General features: G+C 49.6%; 1 protein-coding gene across 9 annotated transcripts in view; it reads right to left on the bottom strand.

Annotated features, from left to right (window-relative positions):
* TFAP4 (transcription factor AP-4) overlaps positions 1–19,671 on the bottom strand; it is a 38,244-nt gene that overhangs the window by 12,632 nt on the left and 5,941 nt on the right. For 3 of the 9 annotated variants that reach the window (XM_036309195.1, XM_036309197.1, XM_036309196.1), the window contains exons 2-3: positions 15,694–15,861; positions 10,015–10,211 (exon numbers count right to left, since the gene is read on the bottom strand). Coding sequence is in view for 3 of the 9 variants with exons in the window: in XM_036309194.1 (XP_036165087.1) it covers positions 288–376 (89 nt within the window). In the remaining 6 variants the exon portion in view is untranslated. Of the gene's footprint in view, positions 1–287; positions 615–1,474; positions 1,591–10,014; positions 10,212–14,413; positions 14,460–15,693; positions 15,862–19,671 lie in introns of those variants that run through there. The other 6 variants (XM_036309198.1, XM_036309199.1, XM_036309201.1 and 3 more) reach the window with 6 other exon arrangements.

The raw sequence follows: 19,671 nt of genomic DNA, 5'->3' as shown, positions 1-19,671 counted from the left end.
TTGCTGCAGAACCACGTGGGTCTGTTTGCAATTACAAACGTCGCGACTCGCCCGCCTGCAGCGGACAAAAGTGACCGGGACCGCTCAGGGCCCCCACGTTCCGAGGGAGGAGGGTTCCCGGACGGCGCGAGATCGGCGTACGGGGCTGCAACCGCCCGGGCGGCTAAGAAAAGCGAGCGGGGTCGGCGGCGCGGGCCATGCGTGCGCACACACGCGCCCGCTCGGGCTGGCTCGCCCGGGGCTGCAATTGTAGGAAGGGGATAGGGGGTAGGGGGAGGAGTACACACCTACAGAGCCCTCCTATCACTTCTTTCTCTGTTTTCCTGAAATGTTGCAAAGAGGGCACCTTCTGAGTGGGCACCATGAAATACTCCATAGCGATCGGCCCCCCTCCTCTGCACGAGCCGGGTCCCGCGGTCCGCCGGAGAATGCAAGATGGAAATCCGAATCAAAGGGCAGCGCCGGACGGTGGTGCAGAATCGGCCGGTCCCAGATGCTGGCGGCGGCGGCGGCAAGGGGAGGGAGGCGGGCGGGAGGGGCGAGAGGGAGGTCTCTCCGGCCTGCCTCCCCGGGCGCGTGTATGTGTGTGTGTGTTTGCAGCTGATCAGATGTCTGTTTCAAGGCGGGAAACAGCTGGTGAAAACTCAGCACTCCCCCGGCCTCCTTCCGCGGAGTAAGGAATTGCATGTAAACAAAGGACTATTTGCAGCGCCCCCCGGGCGGCGCGGAGCCGTGATGAGAAGGGCTCGGCCCCGGTGGGCAAGGGGCCGCCCGGGTCTGCGGGCCTCCCCCCTGCGCGAGAAGCGGGGGGCTGCGGGTTGACTGGGAAGGCACGGCGTGAATGGAGCGAGTTGCGGCTGAGCTACATGCGCCACTATGGGTGATGAGGTCCATCAGCTGACAGGTTGGCAAGCGTTAGGAAGAAAAAAAAGCCAGCCACCGCGGGGGAGCCCAGCCAGTGCGGCCGGGGTCCGGCGGGGACTGCCCAGTGCGGGGTCTTCGCGCTCTGCGGCCCTCGAGGGCGGGGGACGCGCAGCTGGGCCCGGGGAAGGCGGCCTGGGGTGCTGCTAGGGGCTTTTCCCTTGTAACGATTGTAACTGCACAGAGTGGAGCCGCTCTGGCGCGCTCCCTCCGAGCTCAGGGCCCCCTGGAAACTTGCGTCACAGCCACCGCTTCCCACATGCAACTTGGGGCCGACTTCGGAGGCCGGCCAGCCTGCTGCCTCCCACCCTCCCTCCCTGCCCAGCTGCCCGGCACTGGCCGCCTAGCCCAGCTCCAAAGCCTGGGAATCCCGGAGCTGGAGAGAGGAATGCAAAGGGGGCGCGCCGGGCGCCTCGGATCCTGGGGCTGCCCTAGGAAGCGGGGGCCCAGGCAGGGAGGGAAACGTGGAGGGAGGCCAAGACGGCAGCGGCCTGGGGGCAGGCTGCCAGCGCGGCTGGGAGGTCTGGTGGCTGCTGCCGGGTCCCGTCCTAACCTTCGACATGCACACTTTCCCCCTCTGCGAGGAGGCAGGACGGCGGGAGTCTTGGCCTGGGCGGAGGGAAGGCTGCAGCTTCTCATTCATGGCGAAACAAATGCGAGACTTGCTCCTCCTCCAGGGTGCGCTATCTACAGGGCTGATGGCCTGGGGCGGAGGAGGGAGGGACACTAGCTAACGAACTTCGGTCCCCCCCTTCCTTCCCCAGGCCCTCCCCTGGCTCCTGGAGGGTGGGCCCCAGGCTCCAGAAGACCAGTCTGCCTTGGAATGTCCTGCCTCCTGCCCACCACCTTTCTCAATCCCATTCACCTTCAAGGTTCCGCCCACATTGCACCTCCTAATTGAAATATTCCTACCAATAACAAGGATTACTGTTATTATCCTATCCTATATCAATTATCTATACTAATAAAAGGGAAATATGCTAATTAGACCGGGAGACCAGACATCCTTCCGGACAAAGCCATGGTGGCGGGGCCAAGGCAGAGGTGGTTAGGGGTGAGCAGGCTGGGGGGGTGAGGGGGGGAGTTGGGGGTGATCAGACTGAAGGGGGGGCAGTTGGGGACAATCAGGCTGGCAGGCAGAGTGGTTGGGGGCGATCAGGCAGGCGAGCAGTTAGGAGCCAGCAGTCCCAGATTGTGAGAGGGATGTCTGACTGCCAGCAGTTGGACATCCCCCGAGGGGTCCCAGATTGGAGAGGGTGCAGACTGGGCTGAGGGATACCCCTCCCCCTGCACGAATCTCATGCACCGGGCCACTAGTCCTATATAATAAAAGGCTAATATGCAAATTGACCAAACAGCGGAACAACAGGTCTATGACGCACACTGACCACCAGGGGGCAGACACTCAATGCAGAAGCTGCCCCCTGGTGGTCAGTGTGCTCCCACCACAGGGGAAGTGCCCCTGAGCTGAAAGCCCAGCTCATGGCAGCCCTACAGATGTCCAACTGCCAGCTTAGGCCCGCTCCCCAGGCTTAAGCTGTCAGTCAGACATCCCCCAAAGGCTCCCAGACTGCAAGAGGGTGGGCACAGGCTGGGCTGAGGGGACCCCCCAACCCCCACCAGTGCATGAATTTTATGCACCGGGCCTCTAGTTAGAGATTATTATTGTTATTAGTGAGAGCACCTTGTAGATGTTAAGCAGTTTTGCATGCATGTTTCCCAATCCCTAAAGCAAACTGTTGGGCAGTTTTCCCTAAAGACAGAGCCTAAGCCACTTAACATCACAGTCCCTGGAAGGCCTCAACTGTGGGCACAGGGAATGTGCTCAGGAAACGATGAGGGACAACAGGATACAGAACCCCATAACTATACACTGAACAACATGTACAGTGCCAGGATGGATGGATAAATGAATGAATGAATGAATAACAGCTGGGAGAAATGTATCTACCCCCTTGCTCTTTCTTTTCCTACAGAACTGCCTTGACCCAACCTGGTCCCCATGAGCTCTGTCACTAAGACTGGCCTCTCCATTTCTGCAAAAGGCACCTTCTCACAGAGAACCCTCAGATGCACAAACCCAAAGTCCTTCGAGCTGGACCAAGAGCTCCTGCCCTAAGGCCTGAAAAACCATCACTGCCCCAGTCCTACACTCCACCTCTCTCCCATTACTATAGCAGTAGCACAGTAAGTCCCCAAAATCCAGGCCAACCTCCATTCCCAGGAGGTTCTGTACGTCCCTTAATCCGATCCCATTTCCCTCCCCTTCCCAACTCCTAAGCTCAAGTTCACTGTGCTTTCTGGAGCCTCGGAAGGTGTTCAGCATAACCCCTGAGATCCTTGACATCTGATAGTACCTTCTTGCTCTAAATTAGGAGTCAGCAAACCTTCTCTGTAAACTGCACATAAAAGTTATATGTATTAGTTTCCTATAGCTACTGTAATAAATTACTATAAACTTAGTAGCTTAAAATAACGCATTTATTCTCTGGAAGTTGGAAGTCCAATTGGGTTATATTTGGCTAAATCAAGGTGTCAGCAGGGCTGTGTTCCTTTTGAAAGCTCTACAGGGGATTATATTTCCTTGCCTTTTCCAACTTCTGGGAAGTGGCCCGGATTTCTTGGCTCATGGCCCCTTCCTCCATCTTCAAAGTGTGTCACTCCAACTTCTGCTTCTGTCATCACATCTTCTCTGACTCTCTTGCCTCCTTTCTATGATGGCCTTGGACCCACCCAAATAATCCAGAATAATTTCCCAGTCTCAAGATCCGAAACATGTTCAAAGTTTGCTTTGTAAGGTAACATTCACAAGTACTGGGAATTAGGATATGAATATCCGGGGGGGGGGGGGGGGGCATTATTCTGTCCACGACACCACTCTTAGTTTGTGAGCCCTACAAAATGAAGCAGAGGTTACAATATGCTGCAGTAATTTCATTCTGCAAAGAATGAAAACAGTGACTCAAACATATCATTGTATAGTGGAGTTCACAGCATCATTATTCACAATAGCCAAAAGGTACAAACCACCCCACTGTTCATCAACTGATGAATGGATAAATAAAACATGGACTATCCATACAATAGAATATTATTCAGCCTTAAAAAGGAATGAAGTTCTGATACATACCACATCATGGATGAACCTTGAAAACAATGCTACGTGAAATAAGCCAATACAAAAGATCAAGTATTATATGATTCCACTCATGTGAAATATCTAGAATAGACAAATTCATTAAGACAGAAAGTAGATTAGAGGTTACCAAGGGCTGGAGGGATGAGTGAATGGGAAGTTATTGCTTAAGGAGTATGGAGTTTCTATTTGGGGTGATGAAAACTTTTGGAAATAGTGGTGATGATGGTACAACATCGTGAATGTAATTAATGCCACTGAATCATACACTTTAAAATGGTTAAGTTGGCAAATGTAATGTTATATATATTTTACCACAATTAAAAAATAAAATAAAACAGCTACCCAGCTGGTGTAGCTCAGTGGTTGAGCATCTACCTAGGAACCAAGAGGTCATTGGTTCAATTCCTGGTCAGAGCACATGCCTGGGCTGCGAGCTCAGTCCCCAATATGGGGCGTGCAGGAGGCAGCCAAACAATGATTCTCTCTCATCATTGATGTTTTCATCTCTCTCTCCCTCTCCCTTCCTCTCTGAAATCAATAAAAATAAATTTTTTTAAAAGTTAAACAGCCTTGGCCAGGTGACTCAGTTAGTTGGAGCATCGTCCCATGCACCAAAGGTTGTGGGTTCGATTACCAGTCAGGGTACGCATGGGAGGCAACCAAGTGCGATGTTTCTTTTTCTCTCTCATCAATTAAAAAAAAATATGTATCAGTGGGCTGGCTTTAGCTTATGCACAGTAGTTTTCCCTCACTTCCCTCCTTATCTGGCTCAGAATTCATAGTCTATCAATATAATCATCTTACATACACTTTCCCTTTCAAATCTAATAACCCCACCTGCCCTGCAACTACCCCCCAAGCAGAACAGGGCTGGGAAAAGGAAATCCCACAACCTTACTGAGTGACCTTATTTTTATTTTTTTGTTAATCCTCACCTGAGGCTATTTTTCCATTGATTTTTAGAAAGAGTGGAAAAGAGAGGGAAAGACAGAGAGAAACATCAATATGAGAGAAACACATCGATTGGTTGCCTCCTGCGTACAGCCCCAACTGGGGCCCAGGCCAGGGCAGAGCCTGCAAATGTGGTACATGCCCTTGACCGGAATCGAACCCGGGACCCTTTGGTCCACAGGCCAACGCTCTATCCACTGAGCCAAACCGGGCAAGGACAAGTGATCTTATTTTTAAATGCCAGACCAAGATCCTGGAGTGGATCTTGGATGGCTAGTAGTCGCTTCATATTGCCTAGTACATTCTCTCTCCCACCTTCTCCTTTCTGCAAGACCTCTATCACCTCCTCCTGCTCCTCACTCTCAGCTCATGACCTCACATCCTGTTTCTCTGAGGAAAATGGGAGCAATTAGAAGAAAACTTACTCCTAGAAATATCATGAGACTAAATCATGAGAATTGGAAAATCTAAATAGACCAATCAGCAATGAGGAAATTGAAAAAACCATCAAAAATTTCCCAAAAAATAAAAGTCCAGGCCCAGATGACTTCACCAGTGAATTCTACCAAATATTCAAAGAAGATTTAAAACCTATCCTTCTCAAACTCTTCCAAAAAAATTGAAGAGGCAATACTTCCTAACACATTTTATGAGGCCAACATAACCCTGATACCAAACCTGGCAAGGATAACACAAAGAAAACTACAGACTAATATCTCTAATGAATACAGATGTAAAAATCTAAACAAAATACTAACAAATGGAATACAATAATACCTCAAAAATAATCATAATACATCACAATCAAGTGGGGTTCATTCCAGGGGCACAAGGGTGGTTCAACATATGCAAATCTATCAAGGTAATACACCACATTCCATAAGAAAGGGTAAAAAGCAAATGATTTTATCAATAGATGCAGAAAAAGCATTTGATAAAATACAACATTCATTTATGATTAAAACACTTAATAAAATAGGAATAGAAGGAAAGTACTTCAACATAATAAAGGCCATATATGGCAAGCCTTCAGCCAGCATTATACTCAACAGTGAAAACCTGAAAGCTTTTCCTCTAAAATCAAGAACAAGACAAGGATGCCCACTCTCAGCACTCTTACTCAACACTAGAGGCCTGGTGCATGAAATTCGTGCACTGGAGGAGTGGTCCCTCAGCCCGGCCTGTGCCCTCTCGCAGTCTGGGACCCCTCGCTCCTTACCTCCCACCTGCTCACTGCTCCTTAGTGCTGCCGCGATAGCGGGAGAGGCCAGCCATGAGCCCAGCTTCTGGCTAAGCAGCGCTCCCGCTGTGGGAGCACACTGACCACAAGGGGGCAGCTCCTGCATTGAGCATCTGCCCCTGGTGGTCAGTGCATGTCACAGCAACTGGTCGTTCTGCCGTAATGGTTGCTTAGGCTTTTATTATATAGACTAGTGGCCCGGTGCACAAAATTTGTGTGTGTGGGGGGTGTCTCTCAGCCCGGCCTGCAACCTCTCCAATCTGGGATCCCTCTCACAATCTGGCACCGCTGGCTCCTAACCACTCACCTGCCTGCCTGCCTGATCGCCCATAACTACTCTGCCAGTCAGCCTGCTCGCCCCCAACTTTCCCCCCCACTGGCTTTCTCACCCCCAACTCCCCCCTCCCACCAGCCTGCTCACCCCCAACTGCTCCCCCCTGCCAGCCTGCTCACCCCCAACTGCCCCTCCTGCCGGTCTGATCACTCCCAACTGTCCCCTCTGCCAGCCTGCTTACCCCCAACTGCCCCTCCCTGCTGGCATGCTCGCCCCCAACTGCCCGCCCCCCCCCGCCCCCCCCCCCCCCCGCCAGCCTGATCGTCCCCAACTGCCCTCCCCTCCTGGCCTGATCTCCCCTAACCGCCTCTGCCTCAGCCCCGCCACCATGGCTTTGTCTGGAAGGATGTCCGGAAGGTCTCCCAGTCTAATTAGCATATTACCCTTTTATTAGTATAGATAGTTCTGCCAGAGCAATAGGCAACTGAAAGAAATAAAAGTCATCCCGATCGGGAAGGAAGAAGTAAAAGTGTCCCTTTTTGTAGATAACATGATTCTTCACATAGAAAACCCTAAAGATGCCACACACAAAAACTATTAGAAACAACAACAAATACAGTAAAGTTGTAGGATACAAAGTCAGTGTACAAAAATCTACTGCCTTCCTATGGACTAACAATAAAACTTCAGAAAAAGAAATTCCTTTTGCAATTGCAACCAAAAGAATAAAATACCTAAGAATAAACTTAACAAAGCATATAAAAAACCTATATACTGAAAACTACAAAGCATTATTAAAAGAGATTGAAAAAGACAACAAAATAGAAAAATATCCCATGTTCATGGATTGGAAGAATCAACATAGTTAAAATGGCCACATTACCCAAAGCAATATACAGATTGAATGCAATCCCCATAAAAATCCCAATGTCATTTTTTCAAGAAATATAACAAGAAATCATTAGATTTGTATGGAACCACCAAAGACCCCGAATAGACAAAGCAATTCTGAGAAAAAAGAATGAAGCCAGAGGTATCATACTACCTGACTTCAAATTATACTACAGAGCTACAATAATCAAAACAGTATGGTGTTGGCAGAGGAAAAAAAGACACACAGATCAATGGAACAGAATTGAGAGCACAGATATAAAACCACATGTATATGAGCAAATAATTTTCTACAAAGGAGACAGAAACACACAATGGAGTGTAAAAAAATAAAAAAGCCTCTTCAATAAATGGTGCTGGGAAAATTGGAAAACCAACTTCATAAGAACTGCTCTTGCTAAAGTCACTGGTGACCTCCGAAGGGCTCTGTTTTCTGTCTTCACCATATCTGACCTTCTTGAAATTCTTTTTTTCTTGGCATCTGGGAGGCTACCCCCTGGGGCCACAGTCCTCAGACCTCCCTCATCTGTCTACACACACTCCCTGCTCTTTGGACAACAGTTCCAGAAAGGACTAGTAGTTACACAGTGTGGTTCAGAATCCAGACTCTGCCTGAACCCCAGCTCCAAGGTGACTCCAGGCAAGTTCCTCAACCTTACCCAGTTTCCTCATCTGTAAAACAGAGGTCGTACAGCACCTAGCTTGCAGGCTATCACGAGAAGTTAGTGGCAGACCTGGCATCATTAGTGTAGTTGATATATCACTGGTACCAGGTTGCCATGGGGGGTGGTGGCCAGAGGTGTCTGAGCTGGCCCAGGGAGAATGACAGAGTTTGGTGATGTGCAAGGAGGGACAGAGGAGAGGCCAAACCCCCGGCCCTATCTCCCTGTTAAAACTTGCTGCAGGTGGCCCAGCCAGAGTGGCTCAGTGGTTGAGCATTGACCTATGAGCCAGAAGGTCATGGTTCGATTCCTGGTCAGGGCACATGCCTGAGTTGCGGGCTCAATCCCCGGTGTGGGGTGTGTAAAAAGCAGTCAATCTATGATTCTCTCTCATCATTGATGTTTCTATCTCTTTCTCCCTCTCCTTTCCTCTCTGAAATCAATAAAAATATATTAAATAATAAAAATAAATAAAACTTGCTGCAGGTCCTGACCGGTTTGGCTCAGTGGATAGAGCGTCAGCCTGCGGACTGAAGGGTCCCGGGTTTGATTCCGGTCAAGGGCATGTACCTTGGTTGCAGGCACATCCCCAGTGGGGAGTGTGTAGAAGGCAGCTGATCGATGTTTCTCTCTCATCGATGTTTCTGACTCTCTATCCCTCTCCCTTCCTCTCTGTGAAAAATCAATAAAATATATTTAAAAAAAAAAAAAACTTGCTGCAGGTGAAAGGGACAGCCATGTTGTAAGGTTGACGTTGAATATGGGGCTCACCTGCTTTACAGCAGCGACAACTGCACAGAGGATCGAGTGGTGTGAAAATCAGCCCGCAGAATGCTAGCCCTTTAAAAAATTACATCTCTTTAAAGAGTGTAATTAATGAAATGCCCACGGATGATCCCTGTTAGAAATGCAGATCATCTACTGAGCTGGCACTCAGCGCCCTTCCCTCCCCTTTGCTCCCCTCCCCACAGCCCCGCCCCAAATTCCATGTAGAAGGAGTGAATGAGAGTCATCAACAGGCTTTAATGAGGAATGGATACACAAGAAGTGGTCCATCTACACAATGGAATATTATTCAGTCGTAAAAAGCAATGAAGTACCAAAAAAAAAAATGAAATGAAATATTGACACATGCCACAACATGGATGAGCCCTGGAAACATGATACTAAGTGAAAGAAGCCAGACACAGGTCACACACTGTATGATTCCATTTACATGAAATGTCAAGAATACGCAAATCTATAGAGATAGAAAGATTAGTGGTTGCCAAAGGAATGAGGGGGCATTAGGAGGAAATGAGGGGCGAGTGCTAATCGGGGGATTCTTCCGGGGCAATGAGAGAATGTTCTAAAATTGGTTGTGGTGATGGTTACACAGTTCTGAATATACTACAACCACTCAAGTTTACACTTCAGATGGGTGAGTCGTATCTAATAAAGCTGTTATTTTTAAATGGCTTTATTGACCCTAAAGATGGCCAAAGTCCAGGGATCCCCTCCAGTAGAGGGTTCCAGAGTTCCTTTCTTCAGCCAAAGTGGGATCTGGCTGCTCTGATGGTGCCATTAGCACAGCCCTTCTCAAAACAAACGTGCCCTCATCCAGAATGGTTGGACACTCAGATGAAAGATATGAACCCTAAGAATGCGTGCTGAATCGCAGCCAGGAGGGGGGACTGCAAATACAGAAGCTGCTGCAGATTTTCACTCTACACAGCAGCACTGGGGGGCAGGGTAATATGGACTTTTCTCATTTTTATCTTACATGTTTCTAAAATATGATTCTTCTCTTTGGACAAATGATGTATTCGTTTCCTGTTGCCGTGTAATAAATTTCCACATATTTATTGGCTTAAAACGGTACCTGTTTATCATCTCACAGTTCAGGAGGTCAGAAAGCCAGGCATGGCATGGCTGGGTTCCCTGTTCAGGGTCTCACCAGCTGAAATTGAGGTGTCAGTTGTGGCTTTGATTTCATCTGGAGTTCTGGTCCTCTTCCAACTTCACTGGACGTCGGCAGAATTCAGTTCCCTTTGGCTGTAGAATGAGGTCTCATTGGCTTGCTGGCTACTGGCTGGGGTTGGCTCTCAGCTCCTAGAAGCCATCCTCAGGTCCTTGTGCCCTGGCCTCCTCCATCTGAACAAGAGAATGTCCCAGGCATGAATCCCTCTCTCGATTCAAATCTCTCCAATTTCCCCTTCCAGAAGCAGCCAGAGAAAACTCTCTATTTTTAAAAGACTCATATGATTAGGTCAAACTTATGGATATTGTTGGCCTGACATTATCAGGATAATGTCTCTATCTCAAGGTCAACTATGCATATATAGCATAATCTAATCATGGGAGTGATGCTCTATTCACAGGTTCTGCCCACTCCATGAAAGGGGAGTATATAAGGGCAAAGGTCATTGGGGGCCTTAGAAGAATTCTGTTACTACAGATGAGGGAAACATGAAGGAGGTGCAGAGAAAGTTAAGGGACTTCCCTAATAACATACAGAGAAATGGAGATGGAACCTAAACAGGAATCTAGAGTCCCAGTCCTATTTTGAGGCTTTTCCTCTAAGCAAATATGCCATGAATGTGTGTGTGGAGGGGGGGCGGGGGCGGGGAGGGATCAGGTGAACAGATGGCCTTTCAGACCCCAGCATGCTCTAGTACATGTGGGGCCCCAACCTGTTTAGGAGATGGGGTGTGGAGTGTGGATACAAGTTCTTGGGTCAGGAATGAAGGCCCCATGGAAGCAAAAAGCGCCTGCTTGGGAGGGGATCCTGAATATTCCAAGGAAAACAGAATGGGGCCAGACACTCGTGCAGGGGTTTGGAGCATATCCCAATATCCCCCAAAGCCCTGGTCTCCTGTCCTACCCTAGACACAGAGATCTCTGGGCCAACAAGGCTGGGGTCCCCCGACCACCAGAGGGCGCCTGGCACAAAGGATCCTCGGAGAGCAAGCGGAGTGAACATATTTAGAGAAGCCAAGGCAGAGATTGGGGTGGAGTGGCTGGTTCTCCAGCCTCCGGCACCCCCAAGGCCTTAATGATCTTGGAGGCACTGGGCTTATTCAGAAGGCTCAAAAGGTCCTGCCCTCCAGATGCCCACTTCCTTTGTCCAGCCCGATCTCACTCACTTTGCTCATAAGCAAGATCTTGAAAAGGGGGCTAGAGCCCTGACTGGATGGCTCAGTTGGTTGGAGCATCATCCCGTACACCAAGAAGGTTATGGGTGCGATTCCTGGTCAGGGCACATAACTAGGTTTCAGATCCAATGCCCGGTTGGGGTGCGTACAGGAGACAACAGATCAATGTTTCTCACATCGATGTTTCTGTCTCTCTCCCTTCCCCTCTCTCTAAAATCAACAAACATATCCTTGGGTGAGAATAAAAAGGGGGGCCTGGAGTCTACCTGTGATGTGTCCCGTGTCCTCTGCCCCCCTTTCTGTTCTGTTTCCTACTTTCAGGCCCGTTACTACAGCCCACTGGAGTGGGCTCCTGCCCTCATCCCTCTTGGCTTCCCTCCATGGTCAGCACTCAGCTCCTCCACCTCCCTCCGTGAGGGACTTGCCCCAGGGAAATATCTCTGCTTTTCACCATGTGAACAAGGAGGAACCAGGTATGCCTGCTTCAGTGAGGTGCATTCCCTTAATAAAAACTCAACATATGGCCACCTGTCTGGACTATCTCGGTTTTCAATGAAATGGCTGTCCTAGCTGGTTTGGCTCAGTAGATAAAGCGTCGGCTTGCGGACTGAAGGGTCCCAGGTTCGATTCCAGTCAAGGGCACATGCATGGGTTGCGGGCTCGATCTGCAGTGGGGGAAGTGCTGGAGGCAGCCAATCAATGATTCTTTCTCATCATTGATGTTTCTATCTCTCTCTCCCTTCTTCTCTAAAATGAATAAAAAATATTTTTTTTCTTAAAAAAATGAAATGGCTGACCGCTACCTCAATTGATCTCGGTAAACACAAGTTCAGCTGTGAAGATCCCACCCAGAAGACAGGAACCTGAGGCATGGCATAGCTGGAAAGCTGGGACCTGACACTCCCTCTGGGCCCTTCCCATGAGTGCAGGGGAGGGGAGGAGAGAGCGCAGGGGCCTGGGGCAATATAAAAGGAGAGTAAATCAGCCCAGGGACCAAGGAGGTGTGGCAGGGAGGGTAAAGGATCATCAAAGGGGCCACAAGAAACCAGGAGGGAGCATTTTGGGTTCAGGAGAAAGGTCCAAATCAGAGGGATAGGGGACGAGGACAACTGAGGTTGCTGTTGAGCTCAGAGGAGGTGCCCAATGTCTCTCTGGGCAGCTGAAGCTCCTCAGAGGAAGAGCGAGGTGAGGGAGAGAAGGCAGGATGTCCAGTCCTGCCTGCGGATGGAAAAGGCTGGGGCTGGGCTGGGAATGGCCAGGGCAGGGGAGGGACAGAGGTCTGCTCTGATGAGAAAGCAGGCCTGAGAGGCTATGAGGGGTGAGGCAGCCAGGAAACAGTCGCTCTCCGGACTGTGTGTGTGGTGGGGGAGGCCCACGTGTATGTGGGCAGGAGTCCTTGAGTGCCTCTAAGTGCCAGCTGATGCTCTGGAGGCTTTCCTCAAGTTCCCCTTTTCATCCTCACTACAGCACCCACGTCTGTGATCCAATACCCCAAGGACTTGCCCAAGATTGTCCCAGCTAGTCGGTGCCAGCACCTGGCTCCTTGCAGGCTCCTCACAACCTCCTACGGCCTCAAGACTGGCTGGGACTAGTGGTCCAGGTGCAAGAGGGGAGCCCAGCTGGGTGTGGCAAGAAATATGGAGGGAGAAGACAGAGTCTACAAGAAAGGACAAGGTCAAGTACTTGGTGATAGAGACACCACATCCCGTGGCCGACTGTCAGTGTCCCGGCAGCCAAAGGAACAACCCCTAGGGGTCAGGGAGGCTTCGCTTTCAGTTGGGCAGACAGGGAGGAGGGAGCAGGATAAAGCCCAGCAGGGGAGCCAGGCTAGAGCACAGGGACTGGTTTCAGCTATTTCCTCCCTCAGCCCCTGTGGACCCCGAGCCCCTGCGCTATTTCCAGGGAGCCCACTGCCAGCACGTGGGGGGTTAACGTCTGTCTGGTGCGGTGGCCTCAGCAGCACAAGGTGGTGCCAGTAACTCAGAAGCTGAAATGTGAGCAGCTAAGGAGGAGGGCAGGGCTGGGAAAGGCTAAGCAGCAGCTGGGAGGGTTTCCCTGGCAGGAGCTGAAGGCTCCACTCTGGCGACTAGAGGTCTTCCCATCCTTGATCCACATCCCCTCCGAATGCCTCTCCACCCTCTGGCTGTGGGCAATAGCACCCACTCAGGGTGGTCCACCGGGCAGCAGGTTTGTGCTGCAGATCTAGGGACGGAGTGGAGGACCGGGCCAAGACAACCAACAGAGAATGCACTGGGCCCTGCCCTGCTTTGCCGGAAGCACTGGATGGGGAGATGGGAGATGGGGAGATGGGCAGAGAGCAGAGTGAGGAGGACAGGGAGGTCCCTTAGGTTCCCTACCTCAGAGGCCTGGCCTTGACTTCCCCCTCCTTGGGCAGAACTGAGTCATGGGAGCCTCCCACTGTCCCGGGGCAGGGAGAGACACAAAGCTCCTGCCCCCTCCCCGGGCCAGGTGCCAGCCTGCCTTTGCAGGGAGGAATGACCAGAGACGGGTGGCTTCCCAAGTGTGTGTGAGGAATTGGATACTGAGTGGGCACAGCTCCCTTGTCTTTTTTAAAGATTTTTTTTTATTGATTTTTACAGAGAGAGGAAGGGAGGGGAAAAGATAGAAACATACATGAGGGAAAACATCGATCAGCTGCCTTCTGCACACTCCCACTGGGAATCAAGCCCACAACCTGGGCATGTGCCCTGACCGGGAATCAAACCAGCAACCTCTTGGTGCATGGGTCGACACGCAACCACTGAGCCACACCGGCCGGGCTTCATCTCCCTTTTCTTAGTTCCACAGCCACCTAATCAGTGCATCAATAGGTAGTATTATGACTCCTCCACCACAGATGAGCAAACAGAGGCTCAGAGGTTGAGAAACTTGCCTGAAGCCACATAGCCAGAGTGGCAGAGCCGACTTGAACCATGGCTTGTATGACAAGGAAGGAAGGTGGAAGAAGCAAAGGTCGCCAGCAGGTAAACACATGTCTGTGTGCCAAATCCAAGGCAAGAGATGAAAGACAGCCTTGGGACCCCTAGAAAAGCAAGCAGGCTGAAAATGTATTCAGAGGCAGCAGGAAATGCCCAGTCCCAGATGTGTGGATGAATCTGCAACAGTAGGGACTTCCCATAACCACCTGAGGTGCTTCTGTGGAGCCATAGGATTACCACTGAGCACATGACTGGCACTCACCATGATAGAGCATGGAGCACATCTGGGGCTTCAGTTCTGCATGAGCCTTCATGGAAGAATAAGCAATATTTACTGTGGGATAGCACTTGGCAAGGCTCTGCTGAAAACGAACCGAAACACCTCAGTAGGCATCATGGGGCCTGATGGCCAAGAGCTAGAGAATCCCAGTGCTTCCAGCTGTGTGACCTAGACTCACCTCTCTGAGCCTCAGTTTCCTTATCTGCAGGAGGAGAGCGTGCCAGCACTGACACACAGGGCTGTTGTGAGGATTAAATGAAGTATTTGTCAAAAAAAAACCCAACACACTTATATTGAGCCCAGCCAGAGTGCTCAGTTGATTGGAGCATCATCCCATGCACCAAGAAAGGCTGGGGGTTCAATTCCCAGTAAGGGCACATATACAGCTGGTCAATGTTTCTCTCACATCGATGTCTCTCTTCTCTTTCTCTCCCTCTCTCTCTCCTCTCCTCTTCTCTCTCCCTTCCACTCTCTAAGCATGTCCTTGGGTGAGGATTAAAAAAAAAAAAAAAGCACTTATATTGAAAACCTTCATCTTTACCAAAAAAACTATACAGGAATAGCAGCATCATTCACAAAAGGTAGAAACAACACAAACATCCATTGATCAATGAATGAATACACAAATTCTGATCTATCCACACAATGGAATATTATTTGACCATTAAAAAGAATGAAGTACTGCCCTAGCGGGTTAAGCCCTGAGCAGTGGTTAGAGAGCGTTGGCCTAAGGACTGAAGGGTTGTGGGTTCGATTCTGGTCAAGGGCACCTACCCTGGCCCTGGGTTGAGGTATGTGTAGGAGGCAACCAATAGATGTGTCTCTCTCACATCTATGTTTCTCTCTCTATCTCTTTCCCTCCCTTCTATTCTCTCTAAAAATCAATAGAAAAAATATCCTCGGGTGAAGATTAACAAAAAAAGGAATGAAGTACTGACAGGTGTTACAATATGGATGGACCTTGAAAACATGACACTCAGTGAAAGAAGCCAGACACGAAGGGTCCCATATTGCATGATTCCATTATATGAAACGCCAGAATGGCCATGGAGATGAGAAAAACCACAGATGCACGTGGTGGCGTTTGGGAAGAGTCGAAGGACTTGGGTGGTTGGGTGGGGATGAGCTGGCACCCACAGCCTGGGGCGGCTCAGAGGTGTGGCACCAAGCGGGACCGGCAGGAGGGGAAGACACTGAGCCAAGGAGGCGGAACACGCGGCCTAGTGCTCCACGGCCCAGGCAGAGTCTGACAGGCGCTTTACCTCAGTTGACAAAAGCTGGAAAAGCTTACAGCAGGCCTGCTCTCCGCCTCCCCAGAAGCCCGTTTCTCCGAGGCGTCCAGAGGCTGAGAATACTCTGAGCACCAGTTTCTTCTTCTGAGAAGCCCCAAGCCTGGGTTCCTCTCTGATTCACCCCCAGGTTCCAGGGTTCTAGAGGAGAGAATATGAGATCAGCAAGCCTGTTTCAGTGCTGTCCCCCAATGTCAAATGACCAACATGCATTTAACGTGACATGGGAGGGACGGAGGCAGCCACTCCTCAGAGCCTGGGCCCCCTCCAGCCCCAGGGAGAACTGAGGGAATAGCAAGGTGACTCCCAGAGGCAGGCCTGAGCCTGCAGACCAGCAAGGGAGGCCCATACACTTCTCCTTCAACCCCTTCCCTCTCCCTCCTGTCTCTACCCTCTGTCCTATATAGTCCCTAAGCCTCTGGGGGAAAGCCAAACAATACAGAACTCCTTGGAGGAGAGAAAAGGGCATGCTACATGCATGTGCACACGTGTACACACATACACATGTGTGCACACGTGTTCACACACCTGCCTGCACCATCACAGAGCAGATCGCATAATATCTAGATACAGGGAAGAGAAAGGGAACTAGACATGTTAGCACCTTGCCTCCTGTGGGCCAAGCAGGTACCAAGGGATTTTCACTTACTAATTCAATCTTTAAAAGAAGCCTATGAGATTTCATAGATAAGAAAATGAGCTTCTGCCCTGGCCAGTTGCTCAGTGGTTAGAGCTAGCCCATGGACCAAAGGGTCTCAGGTTCAATTCCCAGTCAAGGGCACATATCTCAGCTGCAGGTTTGATACCAGGCACCTGAGGGAGGCAACCAATTGATGTGTCTCTCTCACTTCAATGTTTCTCTCTCTCCCCCAGGTCCTTCCACTCTGTCTGAAAATCAATGGAAAAAAATATCTTCCGGTGAGAGGAAGGAAGGAAGGAAGGAAGGAAGGAAGGAAGGAAGGAAGGAAGGAAAGAAAGAAAGGAAAGAAAGGAAAGAAGAAAGGAAAGAAAGGAAAGAAAGGAAAGAAAGGAAAGAAAGGAAAGAAAGGAAAGAAAGGAAAGAAAGGAAAGAAAGGAAAGAAAGGAAAGAAAGGAAAGAAAGGAAAGAAAGGAAAGAAAGGAAAGAAAGGAAAGAAAGGAAAGAAAGGAAAGAAAGGAAAGAAGGAAAGAAAGGAAAGAAAGGAAAGAAAGGAAAGAAAGGAAAGAAAGGAAAGAAAGGAAGAAAGGAAGAAAGAAAGAAAGAAAGAAAGAAAGAAAGAAAGAAGAAAGAAAGAAAGAAAAATGAACTTTTGAGAACTTAAGGAACATAGCCAGCGGAATACTCAGTAGGTAAGAGCCATGAAGTCGAGCACAGTGCCTGCCATGAGCCCCAGAAGCCAGTCCTATGGAGGCAGCTGAGCCGAGTGGGGTTGCGTGCTGTTTCTGCCCACATCCTGGCATTGGTTCCTTTGGGGGACCCCTCACTCCCACTTTCCCTGTGTGGCACTAGGGGTGTCTACCCTGGGCTGGAGTAAGCTCCTGACCCAGACCTGTCCAATCAGCGTCAGGGATGAGCTGAGACCCAACAAGAGGGAAGCCTGGGGCCTTGCTGGAACTCAGGGAGAGCCAAGCTGGGTGACAGAAAGCCTACTGGACGGAGCGATGCAATCCAATGTCCCAGCACCACTGCTGAGCACTTGACCAGCCAGGCCCTCGGCCTTTGCTGTTATATGAATTGTTAAGTAACTGACCTTTGAACACAGGTCTGACTGCAGAGCTCTGGTAGCTTAGGGGCTGGAACACGGCTGGGGATGGGGCCTCACCTCTCTCCCAGAATACTGGGGGGCGGGGGGGGGGAGGGTAGGGGGGAGGGAGCCTCTGGACCTCCTTCTAAAGCACCTCCATCACTCAGTTTGACCTTCAAAGTTGGCATCTGCTTAGCAAGAATCTGTCTCCTCCGGGAATTCAGCCTCCAGATGTCAGATCCAAGGCAGCAACAGTGGCTGCACATGGCTCTCCCCAGAGTGAATCAGCCACATTCCAAAGGTGCAAACACAGACACCACGCCCTCGGCAGCCTGGGGCTGCAGACTTCCTCCCCAGGCCCGCCCAGCCCCCATTCCTGCTCCCCACCCCGCTCCCCTCTTCCCAGCCAGACCAGGCTTTGGGCTTCCTTTCCAGAGACATTCTCCTGGAACTGAAACAGAGAGAAAAAGAAAGCCACTGGGGCCAGGAGACACCCTGATCCACTCTGCTCACCCCCTCCCTTGCAGCAATCATGGACCCTAGCCCAGACCTCCCCCAGTTATCAGTATATACAGGGTGGGGCAAACGTGGGTTTACAATTGTTTGTATAGGAAATAATACAATAATTAATAAATAATAATACAAGAATAGACTTTGTGTTTCAGGTCCTCACAACTATAAACTACTTTTTCCCTACCCTGTATGGGTTCATTCACTCTACAGGTATTTATTGAACACCTACTGTGGGGTAAACCAGACACAGACAAGCCCCTGGCCTCATGGAACTCAGCCCAGCAAGAGTCAGACAAAATCGGCTCCACAGAAAATAATTCCAAGTGTGGGAAGTGCTAAAGAGGAAAGAAGGGACTAAGAGTGATGGCAAGTGACAAAGGGATGGTTATGAGGTTGTGGGGAGGGGGGGCGGGCAAGCTCAGGGATATCACATAAGCTGAGGCCTTAAGGATGAATCAAGGCCTCCTCCACAATCACTTCTCCACAACCATTTCATGAGAATTACAGCAATGTAACCACAAAGATTCTCCCCCATCACTCAGCAAGTTCTTGAATCCACTTCCTGGTGCCTTCTGTCAGCATTAATGCAGGAAAGTCTGGTTAATATTTTTTGAGTAAGAGCTTTATTGAGATGTAATTCACATACCATACCATTTACCATTTTAAAGTATATAATTCAGCCCTGGCTGGTTTTGCTCAGTGGATAGAGCATCGGCCTGCACACTGGAAGGTCCCAGGTTCAATTCTAGTCAAGAGCACATGGTTGCAGGCTCGATCCCCAGTAGGGGGCATGCAGGAGGCAGCCAATCAATGATTCTCTCTCATCATTGATATTTCTATCTCTCTCTTCCTCTCTGAAATCAATACATTTTATGCCTGGCTGGCATGGCTCAGTGGTTGAGTGTTGACCTGTGAACTTGGAGGTCACAGTTTGATTCCTGGTCAGGGCACATGCCCAGGTTGCAGGCTCAATCCCCAGTTCAGGGTGTGCAGGAGGCAGTCGATCAATGATTCTCTCTCGTCATTGATGTTTCCATCTCTCTCTCCCTCTCCTTTCCTCTCCAAAATTGATTTAAAAAAATTTTTTTTAAACACAATCAATTTTAGAACATTTTCATCACCCCCCAAAGAAACCCTGCATCCATTAACAGTATTCTCCAATCCCTGTGCCCACTACCCCTGACAACCAGTAGTCTACTTTCCATCTCTATTGATCTACTTATTCTAGACATTTTATAGAAATGGAACCATCCAATATGTGGTCTTTTGTGTAAGGCTTCTTTACTCAGCATAATGTTTTCAAGGTTTATTCATGTTGTAGCATCTATCAGAACTTCATTCCTTTTCATGGCTGAATAATATTCCATTGTATGGCTAGACCACATTTTGTTTACCCACTCATCAGTTGATGAACATATGAGTTGTTTCCTGCTTCTGGCTGGTTTGGCTCAGTGGATAGAGCGTCGGCCTGCACACTGGAGGGTCCCAGGTTTGATTCTAGTCAAGGGAATAATGCTGCTACAATAATCTGAACAATAAAGATTTAATTAAAAAAAAAAAAAAGAATAATGCTGCTATGAACACCCATGTACAAGTTTTTGCCTGGACATATGTTTTCAATTCTCTTGAAGTGAAAGTGCTGGGTTAAATGGTGACTCTATGTTGAGGAACTGCAAGATTATTTCAAAATGGCTGCACCATTTGACATTGCCAC

Source organism: Myotis myotis, unplaced genomic scaffold (genome assembly GCF_014108235.1).
Source record: "Myotis myotis isolate mMyoMyo1 unplaced genomic scaffold, mMyoMyo1.p scaffold_m19_p_5, whole genome shotgun sequence".
Classification (NCBI taxonomy): Eukaryota; Metazoa; Chordata; class Mammalia; order Chiroptera; family Vespertilionidae; genus Myotis; species Myotis myotis.
This window is presented reverse-complemented; position numbering and strand designations above follow the sequence as displayed.